General features: G+C 49.6%; 9 protein-coding genes across 9 annotated transcripts; 4 read left to right on the top strand and 5 right to left on the bottom strand.

Annotated features, from left to right (window-relative positions):
• Positions 1-77: 77 nt before the first annotated feature.
• Positions 78-1173, top strand: GUITHDRAFT_101751 (hypothetical protein; the record flags this gene model as incomplete). Its single annotated transcript, XM_005839509.1, has 2 exons — positions 78-165; positions 212-1173. The coding sequence occupies 2 exons, from the start codon at positions 78-80 to the stop codon at positions 1171-1173; spliced, it is 1050 nt and encodes a 349-aa protein (XP_005839566.1).
• Positions 1174-1242: 69 nt separating this feature from the next.
• GUITHDRAFT_150588 (hypothetical protein) lies at positions 1243-1990 on the bottom strand (the record flags this gene model as incomplete). The annotated part of the gene is made up of 5 exons (XM_005839508.1): positions 1243-1430; positions 1487-1532; positions 1580-1632; positions 1685-1838; positions 1893-1990. The coding sequence occupies 5 exons, from the start codon at positions 1988-1990 to the stop codon at positions 1359-1361; spliced, it is 423 nt and encodes a 140-aa protein (XP_005839565.1). The 3' UTR covers positions 1243-1358.
• Positions 1991-3192: 1202 nt separating this feature from the next.
• On the top strand, positions 3193-4547 carry GUITHDRAFT_101749 (hypothetical protein; the record flags this gene model as incomplete). The annotated part of the gene is made up of 4 exons (XM_005839507.1): positions 3193-3274; positions 3325-3598; positions 3654-4323; positions 4371-4547. The coding sequence occupies 4 exons, from the start codon at positions 3193-3195 to the stop codon at positions 4545-4547; spliced, it is 1203 nt and encodes a 400-aa protein (XP_005839564.1).
• Positions 4548-4746: 199 nt separating this feature from the next.
• On the bottom strand, positions 4747-6559 carry GUITHDRAFT_133642 (hypothetical protein; the record flags this gene model as incomplete). The annotated part of the gene is made up of 13 exons (XM_005839506.1): positions 4747-4824; positions 4871-4950; positions 5001-5073; positions 5121-5213; positions 5270-5359; positions 5408-5500; positions 5565-5651; positions 5699-5740; positions 5785-5856; positions 5911-6068; positions 6295-6358; positions 6415-6453; positions 6515-6559. The coding sequence occupies 13 exons, from the start codon at positions 6557-6559 to the stop codon at positions 4747-4749; spliced, it is 1014 nt and encodes a 337-aa protein (XP_005839563.1).
• A 611-nt stretch (positions 6560-7170) lies between these two features.
• On the top strand, positions 7171-7604 carry GUITHDRAFT_150587 (hypothetical protein). The gene has a single exon (XM_005839505.1). It carries the CDS (start codon positions 7394-7396, stop codon positions 7550-7552), a length of 159 nt encoding a protein of 52 aa, XP_005839562.1. The 5' UTR covers positions 7171-7393; the 3' UTR covers positions 7553-7604.
• Positions 7605-8811: 1207 nt separating this feature from the next.
• Positions 8812-9389, bottom strand: GUITHDRAFT_133641 (hypothetical protein; the record flags this gene model as incomplete). Its single annotated transcript, XM_005839504.1, has 3 exons — positions 8812-8910; positions 8955-9245; positions 9297-9389. The coding sequence occupies 3 exons, from the start codon at positions 9387-9389 to the stop codon at positions 8812-8814; spliced, it is 483 nt and encodes a 160-aa protein (XP_005839561.1).
• A 1329-nt stretch (positions 9390-10718) lies between these two features.
• GUITHDRAFT_101746 (hypothetical protein) lies at positions 10719-11606 on the bottom strand (the record flags this gene model as incomplete). Its single annotated transcript, XM_005839503.1, has 1 exon — positions 10719-11606. One exon carries the CDS (start codon positions 11604-11606, stop codon positions 10719-10721), a length of 888 nt encoding a protein of 295 aa, XP_005839560.1.
• Positions 11607-12072: 466 nt separating this feature from the next.
• GUITHDRAFT_101745 (hypothetical protein) lies at positions 12073-15009 on the bottom strand (the record flags this gene model as incomplete). Its single annotated transcript, XM_005839502.1, has 1 exon — positions 12073-15009. One exon carries the CDS (start codon positions 15007-15009, stop codon positions 12073-12075), a length of 2937 nt encoding a protein of 978 aa, XP_005839559.1.
• Positions 15010-15952: 943 nt separating this feature from the next.
• On the top strand, positions 15953-16172 carry GUITHDRAFT_65010 (hypothetical protein; the record flags this gene model as incomplete). The annotated part of the gene is made up of 2 exons (XM_005839501.1): positions 15953-16050; positions 16106-16172. Coding segments are annotated over 2 exons (165 nt in total), but the record flags the coding sequence as incomplete, so codon positions are not given.
• Between the last annotated feature and the right edge of the window lie 66 nt (positions 16173-16238).

Raw genomic sequence — 16238 nt, 5'->3', positions numbered from 1 at the left:
GGCCCCGCCGGCCGTTCTGAAGGCCGTGTATGGTAGCTGAATGTCATGGTGTAGCCTGTGAGGTTGACTGTTGAACGATGGCAAGGAACGTGAAGCCAGGAAGCGGTTGTTTCGACGATGTCTTGTCAAAGGACTGCAACATCCTTGTGCTAGGCTTGGGAGGAGGTTCAAATCTCCTCTCCTCTCCTCTCCATAACTTGCTCTTTCGCAGGGGCGGACGCGCAGGGCGCATATGCCTTAGCTCGATACTTGCAAACCCTTGAGCCGACCGCTGCAGTGACATATGGCACCGTGAAAGGAGTCAAAGGAGAAGAGAAAGTGCAGGACGCCTATCCTATTCCTGATCTCAATCAGCTGTTGTTCACACAAGAGAGAAAGCATCATCCGCAGTACTTGCATGAGAACGTCGGCACCACAGATGCCCCGAGGCCCAGGTGGGTGGGGACAGTCTTGTACGAGCAAACTATACCACACCAGAAAGTTTTTGGAAGTGAAGTTATGTCACCAATCATATGCCGTCTAAATGTATCAGATCCTGCACAACATGAGAAGTTAGCACATGATTTGTACAGACTGAGTATGCAGTTCGCAAACAAACCTTGGGATATTGTGGTTGGTCTAGATCACGGTGGAGATGTTCTAGGAGGGATAGAAGAAGGGGGATCTGGTAGGGACATAATCATGTCGAGAGTTTTGGACAACATGGTCTCGAATATCCAGAAGGCCGGCCGTTTTCTGATATCGTTGCATGGCCTGTGCATAGATGGAGAAAATTACTGTGATGAAATGACGACAAAGATCGAGCGAATGATTGAGCGAGATGCATATTTGGGTCGTTATCCAATATCTGACTTGCAGGGCTGGCTTCGTCCGGTTTGTGAAGGGATGCAAAGTACCAAGACTCCGATCATAATGCTGGATGCTTTGGACGGAAAACTCGAGGTCAAATCTCACTACAACAGAAGTCAACCAGGCGGAGAAAGACCCTTCCAAGAGTCTGAACTTGATGTGTTTGGCGAACCAGTTGGCCAATTAGTACAGTGTACGACACGGCATCATCAGAAGGAAGATGGTTCGAAGCTTTCAGGACCCATAATCCCTGTCAAGTGGGCAACATCGGGATATTTGTTTGATGGACACATTCTGACCAACGTGTTACGAACCGTTCAATGAAATTGCTCGCGTCGACCTCTCTTTAATCTGATAACAACAACAAATTTTCATTAGGTTCAAACGATGTTCCAAAATTTCGATTTCTCTTCATTATAAACAAACTAGAACTGACTTCAGTGGGTGATCACTGCGTGCCACATTTCGATCTCGAATCACACATAAGTCGTCCAATGGACCGATCAGGATTATGAGTTGAGAAATTCCAAATCCTCTGGTGCCAAATTCTTGTAGCGAGCGCTGAGAGGAGTCTTTTGCAGCTGTATCGAGAGAAAAAAGCACATCAAAAACAGCGCACCAGGGTTGCAACCTGTACCTTTGAACGAGCAAGATGGGGCTCGGACACAATGTCGTAGACATACCTGCAAGTCATCTTGTTAGAACAAGACTCGTCATCGTGATTCGGCACTTGAGGATGTGCGTGCGGGTCTTCCATTGTGCCTTCGCCTCGTCGAGCTCCATCTGCATACCCCTCCTTCAGACCCCACAGAGCTCAAACCTCGATTGACTGCACCTGTCCTTTATTCACGAGCATGTTGGATACACCATTCTCCAAGGGCTCCTTTCCGAACTTTCGGAACTCTGCCTTGATGTTTCCTCGCACTTTCTTTGGATCTGCATCAATCCCATACAATTTCAAAAGCTCTGGGATACTCTTTTGTACATGCCTGAAATGATTCAACGTGTGAGTGTCATCTGATTCAAGATCATGTTCCCTGTACCTGAACAGCAGCAGTGTACTATGATACACAGACTCCTTTTGCATCGTTTGACGTGCTGAGATAGCCAGCGTCGTAGACAACTTTGGAGCCCCCGACATCTAAACGCATGATTAACAAGCTGCAATGGATGCCTATGCTTCCAATACTGGACAAGCTATCAAGATGTTGTGCAATCCTCAGTATGCCAAATCTCAGAATAATCCTGTTTGTTGTCAACCTTGTTTTGTGTTGCTTCAACCATCGCTGAAGTGCTACTTTCCCACCTCATTGCCCTCCTATCACTTTCATGTAACAACCTATCGGCACCGTGTTGGATTTCTACCCCCACCATTCCTTGTCCCCCTGCTCATCTTCGTCGACCTCTCCATCTCAGTTACCAAACCCTCCGCTGCTCTTCATCGCGGAAGTGATCATTTTTCCGAAAAGGGTTTTATTCAACAAAGATTCTGTAATTCCCTCATTTTGTTTTGAAATAGTTTTAGAAGTTTTCATGATTTAATGAAATTGATGTCACTATTTGTCGCCAACTTCATGGCAATTTCAACCACATAGTAAGAAATTTATTCCAGTTGATGAAATGGTCTACCATCTTCCTTGGTTTCGTCTTTCTGGACGACCCACCCACTTCTTCTATGCCACTACCCCCTTTGAGCACCTCAAAATAACGGTAATGGCTTTAGCCGAATCTGACCAAGTGAGGTGGGTAGGGGTAGTGACCCCCACCACTCATTTATCAGTTCACATCAGGGGTAGCTCTCAAAAAAACTTGACCTGGCGGACCGCCGGGCCCGGGAGCCATACAATGGCCCCACCGCGAGCCTGTCTCAGCGGAGGCATGGGCCCGCCGGGGGTCGGAGAGCGATGCCTCGCATGCGCCACCTGCCCTGACATCATGAAGTGCATGCGATGAGCTTATCATGGCAGCTCTCATCATACCAGCAGAGGTTTAGCTCGGTGGGACAAGTTAGCCTGGTTTAAAAGGTCACATGCGGCAGGGTCGCATGAGACGACCCAATGCAAATGCAAAGGATACCCACCACCCTAGCTCATGTGACACACTCTCAAATTTTAACATGTTAGACGAAATGTTGCCAATAACTGTTTTTTGCCGTTGACTGTTTACATACCTTCAAGTTTCATCTAATCGTTACTGAAGATTCAAGGCTGTTGATGTCTAAAAGTTTCGGTTCTCCTAACAGTCCGTCAAAGATGACAAGGTGAGCGTAAATGCATGTCGTAATTTTTGAAGTTTCTTGCTGTTCAGCACGATCTAATTGCACAACTCGTTGATAGGGAGATGATGAGCACATCTTCAGTGCACTCTGGAAGCTTCCGCAGTGAATCGGACGACTCACTGTCCTCCTCGAGCTTGTCGAACACCTGTATGACTCGTGCAAGTCGTTAAAACATTGCTGAACCCTTGGTCCTTCAGACGTGGCGAAGTACGCGTCGGAGGCAAGACTTGCAACTGAGAGGATCCGAAAGATATCGAGCGAGGAAAACGTCTTGTCAGATCCAAGGCCAAGTCCAAGGACATCTCTTGGTTTGCATCTGAACGGACTTGTTGTCCGTGGGATTGTGCCAGGCGGCCCTGCATTTGCGTCAAAGCGACTCTGCGTGAACGATGAAATATTGAGTGTAGATGGAAAGGATGCAACCCCGCATAATGTTACCAAATTGTTGCAAGGATGTGACAAGCCTGGAAGGTAATTGTTTTGCTTGTGCTGAAGGTTTTCTTCTGTTTGACTCTGATTTCAAAAGCTGGGTTCAACTAAGAGTACGGAGCCAATCTTCAGCAAATTTCCAAGAAGTTGATATCATGCGAGCAGACGCAGACGAAGTCAGGATGTACCGCACAATCTTCGAAAATTTGATGCTCTTGAAAGAAGGAGTGCCAAACTATTCCGCCAAAGATGGCACCACCCCAATAGCTCTAATCGACAATACTTTAACAGTGATGAACAACCTGAGATTCCGCCATTACGAAGAAGCCAGTCACGTAAAGCATGCAAATGACATGAAATCCGATGGAATTAAGGCTTCTTTGGATGAGATTTATATCGCTGTCGGTAAGATGGAGGGTGCATACTATGGAGTTCACTCAAGAGCGAAGAAACTACTTGTCGAAGTCCAAAAGCTGCACAAAGAAAATTTCAAATCCTCTCCCGATTTGCAAGGCATCGAGGACTTGAACGCATTACGAAGCCTCTGCGCAGCTCAGGCGAAAGAGCTCGAACAACTCAAATCTTCAATGCTCACTGCTCAATCTTCGATCAATCCTGCGACAGACATGAACCCGGTGCCGTCGGGTTTGCGCTCAGGGGATGATCACCTGCACAAAGAGCTGTTGCGCAAGAGCTTGGATGGCCCCTTGTTCGACCATGACTATGTCGATCGCGGTATGTACAGTCTGTCGTTGGGAGGGCTGCCGGTAAGATCGACGATGACATCCCTTGGCCTCACCTGAGACTTGTGCAGAAGCAGCCGCGTGACAAAGGAGATCTGTGGGGCCTCCATGACGAGCCAGGATTCGCTCCCAACCTTGTGCAGGACAGATTCTTTCCTCCTGCACAGAGTCCTAGGACAGCCAGGATGTTCGAGCCTGAGCCTCGCGCTCCGCACGTGCCGAACATTCTTGGTGAGATGGCCATGTAAATACTCCAGAACCCCGACTTGTGCAATATTGAATGAATGAGTGGAATAAACCGACAAAGTGGATGAGTGACTGGTTTGAGGTTTTGAACTCTGGGATTGGGTTGCTGGGGATGGAGTTAAGGGTAAAGAAATTGTTGTGAATGAGAAGTGCCAAGCTCCTTGCTGTATTGATAGCTCCTTCACTGAACTTAAGAATCTATCAAAATCCGCACCCTCCAATGGACCCGCTCGGTATATCGCCATTGCAATACATTTCTCGCATCCTGGAGAGCACAAGCTGCAAGAGCAACGTGAGCAGGAAAGGTATGAGCGTCAAGCAGTACCTCGGGATGAAGCTTAAAGTACTGAACTTCCCCCGTCAAGCTATCGCGGCAGGTCATCACATCGAACTCATCAGGATTGCCTGCTGAAGAGTCAACTCCCTCAAACCTCTTCTACATTAAATTAAGGAACCGGATGGTGAGATGGTCATTCCCGTTAGAATTCTTCCTCCTTGCGAGAGAAACACGCGCTTGAAGCCCGTCGCCTAACACAATCCTCACTCAAACCCTCCTTGTCTCTCTACGCGCATACCACAGCCGTGCCCGAGAAGTCCTGTTTAAGGTGACGATATCCCCTGTATGTGCACCGGAACGGCCCAGCCATGCCGCTCCAAGGTCTGGTGACCTGTCGGCACGTACTAGTGACTCAGTGCAGCAACTGGACGCGAGGAGCAGGCGCACCTCAATCTCAGGTTGGCCGGAAGCCCCGAAGACGCGGACAGCAAAAGATCCTCGCGCTTCCTTGTGGAATTCATCGAGAGCCGTTCGACCCTGCAGGCATCATCACGACAGAGACCCTGACCCTCCAACGGCTGCTACGTGTCCCAAGTTCGGCAGGCGAGCAATCACTGCAGTCTGACCGTTGAAATCGCGTACTCCATCGTCAGGAGGAGCGAGGACTGTGGCAGGCACCTGGGCACATACAAAGCTTGAGCCTCTATAGCAGCACCAGGGGAAAGTTGCAAAGTAGAGTTACATTCTCCATAGAATATCCTCCGACGTTTGCAACGTTGCCAGCTGAAGATTTCCCCGTGGTGGCATCATGGTAATTATCCACCTGCTCCTGCTAGTGGCCCATCAGTGTTGTCTGCCTTCCCCTAGACCTTCTACCTCATTCATATCTCCATCTTGTTCACTCTCGCCAGCTCTGCGCTGTTCACCGATCAACCATGGCACAAAAGATTGCAGGCAGGCACCTTCGGTCCATATGCGTGATAGAAGTATGGATGAACGTCCCGCCACAGCGTGTCCAAAGCCGCTTGCTCTTGCTAAACATGCGAAAGTTGAGTATCACTTCCTGGTCATGAGCAGACATGGAGCACCTTGGGGTCAAGACCAGGATGGCTGAGCCTGAAGGATTTAGCCATCTTGGACCACTCTTGCAGCTCCATCTTCTTGTCGTACGGTTCATGGTGATATGGATCTTCGTAACCCAGTTTCGAGGTCCTGCCGTGCTTCTTGCTTGCAAGTGGTCCTGGAACTGGTTTGCAAAGGGAGCAAGTCAGTTCTGTTCAAACGACATGATGGTCGAGGTTGTTAGAGCATACTTCGCAAGGACTTCTCCACTACTTTGCTCCTTCCAATGTTGTCTATGAGCTGTCTCAAAGACTGTTTGAGCGACCTCCCTCGGTCCTTCCAAGTTCAACAATGAGCGCATGGTCGATAGTGAATCATGTCACATACTTGTATGCCTCTTGCATCCTCACGTCGTGAAGGAAACTGCAAGGTAGGGATGTTTCCGATGTCGCTCACTACAGCCCGTTCGCTCATCTACCCGATCCAAACGCATCACCACAACCTTGCAGCGATTATTGGAGAGCACTCACCATGATGACATTGGAATGTTTTGGCAGGCTGCTCGCAATCTTGCAAGGAGTGCATCAGAACTCATGGGGAGATCTAGAGAACTTGGAAACACAGCATTACCAGCAGTATCAGCACGGCCGAACAGAGAAGCAAATATCGCCACATCCTCCCCGCAGAGCTTGGATGCCGACAACAGACTTGTGCTCCTGCTCGTGATGCCCGTGTAGGTGGTGGGGCTCCTGCTCCTGCTGCTTTTCTTCTTCCCCCCGGCCTCGTCCTCTCGCTTCTCTTACTCAGCTACTCCTACCATTCGCGTCCCTTCATGGCGCTGATGCGGACCCGCCTCAGCGACAAAAAGTGTAGCTCCATTTCAACTTTTGAGTATAAAGGATAGCTCAATTAGTAGGGGGAGGGGGGAGGGAGGGAGGGAGGGAGGGAGGGAGGGAGGGAATGACTGTGTATCCATTGATTGAACGAGCAAGTGAAGAGAGGACAGATGTCTTGCAGGAGGAGAAAATCTGGGTCCCAAGCCTCCTTGCCGATCAATTGATCTGGCTGAGCACAATCTGGAAAATAAAAGTGAAGATCGTGGATCTTTATTACTGTTGAAGATTGTGGTCATCATTGAAAATCAGACCTCAGATGGAATACTTCTTTTATTAATGATACAGACTTTCTGATTCACTGGCAGGCAGTCAGAATGGGATAAGGGGAGAGCAGCATGAATGCACCATAGCTTGAGGTTTATGCAGTTTTAGAGGGAAAGAGAATCTTTTCATGTACACCATTTAATTACAGAAGTTTGTTTCTATCTCCGTTATCGTAATTAACAGTTTACTTCTTTTCCTTTGAAGGACAGCCATCGAGTCCCGTCCTCTGTAACGATGTTACCATCTCTTGTCATCGATGGAGTATTTACAGTTCGCTCAAAGATCCGAAGCTTGGAATATCCACCATTAGTTGCAAAGTTTCCATGCCTATCGATTGAAGGCCTAAAGCATGATGGGATCGAAGCCTTCGATGAGGGCCTTCTGTGCTTGGAGCATTGGTGGTGGATTGCGTATGACGAGTCATGGCTATCACGAGCTTCTTGGTAAACTGAAGGAAGGAAGTCTTGGCTGCACATGGTATGCAAATGGAGAGTTTGATCAAGGGTAGGAACGCTGTTGAGGTAGGGGGGAGTGAGACGAGGATGAGTGTGTGAGGGTTGCGGGTGGAAAGGATACATAAAAGCCAGGAGGGGGGGGGGCTTTACAAACACAAAAATCCGAAACCACATCGCTTGGTTTCAGATCCATCCAGTCATAGCATGAAAACATATCATTTCGAGAAACTGATGACTGGCCCGTACAAGCATGGTGACCTGACCGACCGTGGTCCCGTGACAAGGCAGACAGATCGCTGCGGTTCGCTGGGTTTAGCTGCTCAAAGGAGGTTTGTTCGAGTCATGACTTGCATCGTGGAGGAGCTGACATCCTGTGTGCCCTGCTCTAGGTTCTAGGAAGAGACTGCTGTCCTCTTGCTAATCTCTGAGGCGAGCTTTCTATGATTTTGGCCCCGGTCAGCGGGCCGGGCCCCCCCGCCCCCATTTTATGAAAGGTTGCGACCTGACCTGTTGTAACTGGCCTAACCCAATCTCTTCAAACTGGCATGTCAACAACTCGTACGGTGCTAGCCGTTGGGCAGTCACGGCCCTCAGCAGCAACCATGGCTGGCCCACTGCAGTCACGGCACAGTACCCCGGTGACTTATTATCGGATAGTAAATCGGAAGAATGGAATAAGTACGGTAGTACGGTATGATTCAATTCAAGTAGATATTTCCGGGTTCCGTCACAAGTTCCGAAGTTCTGTTCCCCGCCGGGACCCGGCGTACCGTAGTACGGTACGGTACCGGCGCCTTCCAAACCCGGGTACGGTTGGAACGGTCAGATTTCGCCTCCGTTGAGCCGTGGCGGCTTTCACTCACTGAAGTTAAGCCCCCGGGCGCGGCTCGGGGCCGCCGCCGCTCGGCCGGGCCGTGCCCGGCACTACGGGCCTGGGCCGACGCCCCGGGTAACCACAATCATAGGTCGTGACGGGCTGTTTTACTCAAAGTTAAGTTAAAAATCAGTTGACCCTGACACTGTCCGACGGTCGCACAGGCCATACGGCGAGAAGAGAAAAGACAGCGAGAACCAACCCTCATCCTGCCGTTAGCACGGTCTTCTGTTGTCAACTTTCACACTGACAATTCAAATCAGTGAAAATCAGCCGCGAGGCTGGCATTGAATGATCAACTTGAGCCATGATGATACTGATGCGACAGCCCATTACCAGATTGATTGGATACCAAGTTCGGCCTCGAAGATTCATTGATTGAAGAGGTGCCGAATTCAACACAAATATCTTATGGCAGCTGCCTGGCTACTAGCTAGGCTACTCTTTGATATCATCGTACGCCTTGATGACTTCAGGAGGGGCCTGTACAAGCTCGATCAAAACCCCGGCTCCCCCAATAGGACTTTCCGTGTTCCCCTTCAGAATTGTTCAGATAGAACCTTTATGAAGGAAGATCGTACCTTGGGATGGATAAAGCAAACTTTGTGTCCAGCAGCGCCAACCCGTATGCCTCCAGCAAATCGAACTCCTTGCGTCTTGAGGTAGTTGAAGCAGGAATCAATGTCATCAACCCAGAGCCCGATGTGATTGAGGTTCGGGACATGCACTTTGGGACTCTTGTTGATATCAAGAGGAGCCATGATATCGATCTCCACGGTGCCAAGAACCCCCTTCCCGATCTTCAAAATATCTTCATTGACGTTTTCCTTCTCGGACTTGAAATCTCCGTGTTTCTTCAACCCAAACATGCCCTTTCCAATGCGTCAAAAGATGTTGCAAGATATGGACTCGATAATGATCACCTGCCAGATTTTTGTCATGTCGTCCTTCGTTTCGGCGCCAACAGCAATTTGCTGCACTCCGAGCACTCGAAATGGTCTGTTCCCAGTTGACATGCTGCGATGAAGAGGAGGGAAAGACTGCCTCCCTCCTAATGCCGAGAAAGTTCTAATGTGACCAACTAAACAGCAACGTCAGGCAGAGAAAGAAAGTGGCAAAGGAAACAGAGAGAGAGGCAGCACAAACTCGGAGCGGAGCGAACCTTTTGTAACCCGATATCTCTCGTCTCTATGGCATCTTTATTCCTCTCGCTCTCCTCTTTCCTCTCTTTCCTCTCTTCTCTCTCTATCTTTCCTTTCATTCAGTATTCGCTCCTTCTCTTCCATGATTCACAACCTGCTGGCCGAAGCATCCGCCGTAACTTCTCCATTGCGCCTGTTGCACTACCCCACCCGTTGAGAGCCCTCTTCGGTGTACTGCACCCCCATTACGCCCCCCGGTATTTTGACCACCCCCTAATGGAGCTCAAACAACCCCTGGATTCCAAGGCACCTTGACACGATTGAACACCACCCACCCTACAAGTACTGATACGTATGACCTCTACACACACCCCAACTCGCCCAAAGGTATTCAGTTCACCCTACCCCAACTTTCCCTCCATTTCTACCCCACCCTTTCTCATAAATCGGAGGCCGAACGGAGACCTACTAGCTGGCTAGATAGAGATCAGATCTTTTTCGAACGCAGGACCTAGCAAGGGGATTCGTAAGCATGGACGAGAACGATAAAGAGGACGATAAAGAGGACGATAGAGAGGACGATAGAGAGGACAGGGAGCGAGAATGGTTCGAGGATGAGGATGGTCACGATTGTGTATTCCCAAGGAGGAGGATTCATGCGAAAAGAAGATAGATCGACGACCTTTCTGGAGCAAGATAGGAGTTAAAATCATTCCAGAGTTTTACACTGATTTCTCACAGAAATTATTTAGTCACACATGCAATCCGGCAAACAAAGGAAAGGGAAGAATCGCATCTTACTATCGAATGCTGCCACAACTCCATCGAAGTAGACTGATGAAGATGAAACTGGGTACTGTATTGCAATTTCTAGCAGTTCATCATTCTTCTGCAAGTGATGTGCTGAAAAGTCTACAATTTTCTTCATTCAAGCGCTCTCTATGCCCAAGAAACACAGCACGCTGTGTGTCGATCCCGTTTCCTCCTAACAATTGAAGTTGCAGCTGATGGCTCAGAGCAAATGGTAAATGCGAGAAAGTCTCGTACACGTTGTATCTGCTAACAGCAAACTCGTATCTAAAATCTATATCTCTTTCCTTACTCAGCGAAGGATGATAATGGGTTTCTAAATTCATTAGCATCTACTGTACATATGTCAAAGACGCCAGTGTGTGTCAAACCACGACCAAATGTTTCAATATTTCATTGCACAAGGTCAAAGTCTGTGATCACAGGATAGTGATCGCTGAAGTCGATCGTTCGATCCACAAAGCTCCCCACAGGCCTCATGTGGCGTCCTCGGAGGAAGCAGTAATCAAGGCGATATGCAGGATCCCCGACGTGCGCAGTCAAGTGTAGTGGAGACAGAGGTTTAGCGCTTTCAAGGCAATCAACGAAGCCATGCTCCTGAACAATGGCAAGGTCTCCGGAATAAGGTCCCCCCCATCCTCGACTTGCATGCAGGCTCCTGAGATTCTCCCAGTGCTCGTCTGTGTAATCCTCCCGCATCAGGGCATTGAAGTCCCCAACGAGTAGGTCGGTGCAATCAGGCCTCGGGGGCAGCAGCTCGCATATGTGCTCCATCTGAACCTTTCGCTGCTCACTGCTGATGTGATCAAGATGCGTGCATGCTATTCGGAGTGATGTCCCGAGGTTCTCCTGGTTTTGCCCTGCCTGAAGCGCTGATGTCGGTAACGAAGTTTCGACCACCAGCATTCCCCTTGCTATCCTATGCACGTCACCTTCCTTGGCGATTTCGCCGTTGAATTTCTTTGTACCTGGTTCGAGTTTGATTGTACTTCCTCCTCGAATGTGATGCTGGAAGGTTTTTGTGCTCAGCACCGGCAAATTCGATATTATCGCGTTGCCATAGCGATCTCTGACGTGACCAAAGAAAGCGATCGTGAACTTTGGTCCCAGCGAGCTTGCAATCTTTTCAAGTCCACCAGGCTGAAGCTTAACATCCACCTCATTGAGGCACACGAAGTTAGGACGTGGATCCAGTGCTGCAAGCGCTGCCGCGATGGCAAACACGGTCGACGAGTTCTCCTTTCCATAAAAGCGCTTCACGTTTAGCTGCACAACACGCATGCTCACCAGGTTGGTGGCGTTTGACCCTCCTCTGCTGCTACTTGTCGACGGTCTCGTCTCCTCTGAACACTCTCCTTGCCCTTCACTTCGCCTCCCCGCTTCGCTTCCTCTTCTGTATGGAGGATCGCGCAACGGTCTGTAACGACCACAAACACAAACAGGCAAGGAACTCGTATCCCAGTAGTGCATTATCCTCCCCCTCCTTTGTTTGCTCCGGTTTGTCCTTCTTTTTCAGTCAATAAAGAGAGTATTGAGCTGAACTCTGCCCTCTCTGGATATCTGATTATGACATAGTAGTACTTCAGTGTGAGATGGAGTAGGTGATCGGAGTTTCAAGGTGTTCAGTTGATTTATTTGGTATCACTCTTCTTAAAGTGGAAATTCTAGTTATTTAGCATTAAACTTAAACCTACATTTTGTTTTTCAGATCAGCTTTCGGTGCCTCAACTTCCGAGCATTCAACGTCTCAGCGCTTGCGGCTTCTCTTCGATCTCGCGTCTTCTGTTCGATGATCCTCATGCTTGTCGCGAGTTGCACGTCTCCGTGATGATCCTTCCCTTCCACCTCCATTCCTCCTCGTCTCCCTGGCATCCACCCGCAGCCCACTTTCTGACTCTTCTGCATTGCCACTCGCGCCGCTAGCGACCGCTATGATAAACTTCGCCAGGTTCTCGAACCTCTCCGAGACCATCGTGGCCTCTGTCAGAGCGTTCTTCTCCTTCCTTCTCCTTGTCTTGGCTTGTTTGAAGCTTTCCTCGACAAGAGGATGTCCGGTGAGGTGCACAAAGGGGATTCCCGTTTTGTGGCTGATGCTCGGCAAGAAATGCAGCGCGCAGCAGAAAGGTACCACCATGAGGTCATCCTTATCCCGTACATACAGGTTCTTGACTTCCGACGGAACTTCTTTGTCTTCAACGAGATACTCGATGCACTTGAGAAAGTTGGCATGCGATAGCTCCATCTCGTTCTCTGTGTTGCTGTCCAACTCATATCCATGCACCAGGAAAGGCAAGATTCGTGGGATCTCAGAGAAGTCATAGAACTGAAAATCCTTCATGGAGTTGAGAGCCTTCTGATCGATCTTTTTCCATTTCTCTCTGTGCTCGCCTCTCCATTCAAGCCAGTCCGGCAAAATCTTGCGTAAAAGCCCTCTCACAGAACTTGCGGAGAAGAAGTCAGGATGTGCAGGAGGAAGGATGAAATCACAGGACATCACGAACGCCTTGTTGATTTCTCCCACACTTGGCCCAAGATCAACGAAGATGAAGTCCAGTTTGTACTTCTCCGCCATCATGTCAAAGATCTTTCGCAGCACACCATAGTTTCGAATGTCTCTTTGTGGTTGCGTGCCGCTTAATTTCACGCTGGAAAGCTTGGAGCTCCCAGGAAGGATCATCAATCTCCCACCGTAGATTTCTGCTCCCATCGAGGAGCAAACTGACAAGAGCTGTGGGCACCGTATGTCTTCTAATTTACCTTCCAGGACCGGGCGCATGGCGTCGTGGATGTCTCTGTTGGAATCAAGACTGTTCGCATCCAGCCAATTCTTGAAATCAAACACTTTGGGGTTGAGCGCCTTCAGGCCATGGCCCACATCATCCGACAACAGCTTGGCGCTCCTTCCGAACTTCTCTCGAGGAAATTCAGTCTCGAACTGCGAGAGATCGGGATGGAAGAAGGAGGTGGCATTGCACTGCCCATCTCCATCGATGATACAAACCCTCTTGCCCAACTTGGCGAGCGTAGCCGCCAGGGAGATGACGACTGAGGTCTTTCCAACTCCTCCTTTGTAATTGAAGACTGCGATCGACGTGCATTTCCCCTCCTTGCCATGCATCTCGGAAGGACACTCTGCAACCTTGAGACAAGAGTCTCGCAATGTGCTCCACGCGTCCTCCGGCTCTTCCTGATCCTCCTCATCTTCGTTGTTTACCATCCAATCACCTTCATCCACATCATCTGCCTGAGGCTCCTGTGCACTCTCCTCAGGAACATCAATCCCCCGAAGGCTCGACAAATATCGACTCAAATTCTTCCTTGTCTTTGGGTTTATCTTCAAGCTCCCGTAACGCTTCTCAGCCAGGGCTGCCTCCGGCCTGATCTTGTCGAATTGCAACTTCGTCCTCTTGTCGCTCGGTCCGTAAAAATTGCTGAGGTTGAAGTGGTCGATGTGTACCAGAGGCATTCCAACCTCATGACTCACCCTCGTTGCCACTGGAAGTGCAGGACAGAACGGCACGACCATGGTCTTGGTATCCTCCACGAACATCTTTTTGACTACTTCGGGAATTTCGTGGTCTTGTACTATCAGAGAGATAGACACGATGAAGTTTGAAAAGAGCTTGTTCACCTGCCTCCGTTGGAAATGTGGTATTTTGTATCCTTGAACCAAGAAAGGAAGTATCCGTGGAAGTCTACGAAAGGCGAAAGGTACATTTGAGGGCACTTCGAAAGCTTTCCTATCGCATTCAGCAACAAATCTTTCCCTCCAATCATTCCAGAAAGGAAGTAGGACATGTAGCATCCTGTGAACTGAGCTTGCAGAATAAAAATCAGCATGAATAGGTGGGAGAATGTAGTCACAACTGAGAACAATGCCCATATTCAGCTCGTGATGATTGGGCCCCAGATCTACAAATATGAAATCAAGATCGTACCGTTTGGCGATCAGATTGTACAAATGCCTGAAAGCAAGAAACATCGGACCGTATTCACGTAACATTTGGCTTGATATCATGGCCTCAAGTTTATGGATCTCCGTGCTGCCAGGCAAGAGGAAGAGATTGTTGTCGTAATCCTCGATGGGAAGAAGTTTTGGGCAAGTCATGGTTGTTTGATCAAATGCTGGGTAAAGAGCATCATATATTGTGTCAAACTTCTCCGAGGTCGACGATTCGTCATCCTCTGAGATTTGCAACCAAGTATCCAACTCGAAACAACAGGGAGTCAAGGGATGAATCGAATCAATGCTGGGCAATGTACAGCTTCTGTCTGATAGGCCCAGAATGACTCCGGTCGAGGCATCCGCGTGCTTCTTCCTCCTTGATGATTTCTTTCGCTCGTCTTGTGCCTTCTTCTTGTCTCCTTCATTCAGCATGTTCATCTCCGACTCGAAAGAATCCGGGGCAGGATAAAAGAAGGATGTCACGTTGCACTGGCCATCAGCGTCGATGATTGCAACCTTCTTCCCACTCCTAGCCAGCGCAGCAGCCGCATTGATCGTCGTCGACGACTTGTACACGCCTCCTTTGTGCATGAAGGGAGCGATAACTATAGCTTCTTTCCCCGCAGCCTCCTTCTTGACCATGCTCATCAACCTCTTCTTGGAGACTCTCGTGCTCCTCCTGATGGGCATGGCAAAGGACTCGAGGGATTCTGGAAGAGAGGATTCTTCTTGAGCCATTAGGCCTCCAGTCCGTCCTCCTTGTCCTCCCTCTTGTCCTCCTTGTCCTGCTTGTCCTGCTTGTCCTCCTTGTCCTCCTTGTCCTCCCTCTTGTCCTCCTAGTCCTCCTTGTCCTCCTTGTCCTCCTTGTCCTCCTTGTCCTCCTTGTCCTCCTTGTCCTCCTTGTCCTCCTTGTCCTCCTTGTCCTCCTTGTCCTCCTTGTCCTCCTTGTCCTCCTCCTCTTCACCCCCTCCCGCACTTCCTGTGCAGGATTCCGAGCAGGAAAGAGGCTCCGATCTTATCCGTTATCATCCGAGGCTCCGATCTTATCCGTTATCATCCGTTACGAGTCTCCCCGTCCCCATTTTTGAGTAAAAAAACTAGTCGACTTGTAAAGGTCCGACATGGTCGGGGAATATCGGGGGCGGTAGGGGCTGCGCGAGGAGGATCAGGCATGTGGAGAGGGGGGGAGAGGGCCATGCACGGAGAGAGGAGGAAGTTGATGATCATGTCGGCGCTCGTCCTATCAGCAGCAGATGCCATTGCAGAGGTGGCGGCGGCGTTTGTGAGCGGGCCAAGAGACTGTGGTCGAAGGGGGGAAGCGCTGAAGTTGGTGAAATGTCCTGCGTTGACTCCAAAAGATGTAGCATTGAGGTGATAGAAGATCTGCTCCTGCTCCTGCTCCTGCTCCTGCTCCTGCTCCTGCTCCTGCTCCTGCTCCTGCTCCTGCTCCTGCTCCTGCTCCTGCTCCTGCTCCTGCTCCTGCTCCTGCTCCTGCTCCTGCTCCTGCTCCTGCTCCTGCTCCTTCTCCTTCTCCTTCTCCTGCTCCTGCTCCTGCTCCTGCTCCTGCTCCTGCTCCTGCTCCTGCTCCTGCTCCTGCTCCTGCACCTCATGTGGCTCACATTGCAAAGCTGACTTCTTTCAAAGCTCATTGTATGCGAGAGGAGATGGAAAGAACGCTCCGCGCTACACCAAGTCAAACCTCCCGAGCAAGACGTGCGAAGTATGTGGAAGGCCGTTCGAATGGAGGAAGAAGTGGGAAAAAGTGTGGGACGAAGTCAAGTGCGAGCATTGTTTTGGTCATAAGGAGAGATTAGAGGAGCTGAAAGTCATGCAGGTATTGCTCGGACAGATGCCGGAGTAGAAGGAAAGGGAGCAAGTCAAGCGAGGATGGCAGCTCTTGAAGCTGCTTCCTCTTGCTGTACCTTCCTCATCATGAGCGTTTTCTCTTGCTTGTTTGACATCGCTTA

The sequence above is a fragment of the Guillardia theta genome, assembly GCF_000315625.1.
Source record: "Guillardia theta CCMP2712 unplaced genomic scaffold GUITHscaffold_8, whole genome shotgun sequence".
Classification (NCBI taxonomy): domain Eukaryota; class Cryptophyceae; order Pyrenomonadales; family Geminigeraceae; genus Guillardia; species Guillardia theta.
The sequence above is the reverse complement of the archived record's forward strand: the minus strand, read 5'-3'. Positions and strand labels throughout refer to the sequence as shown.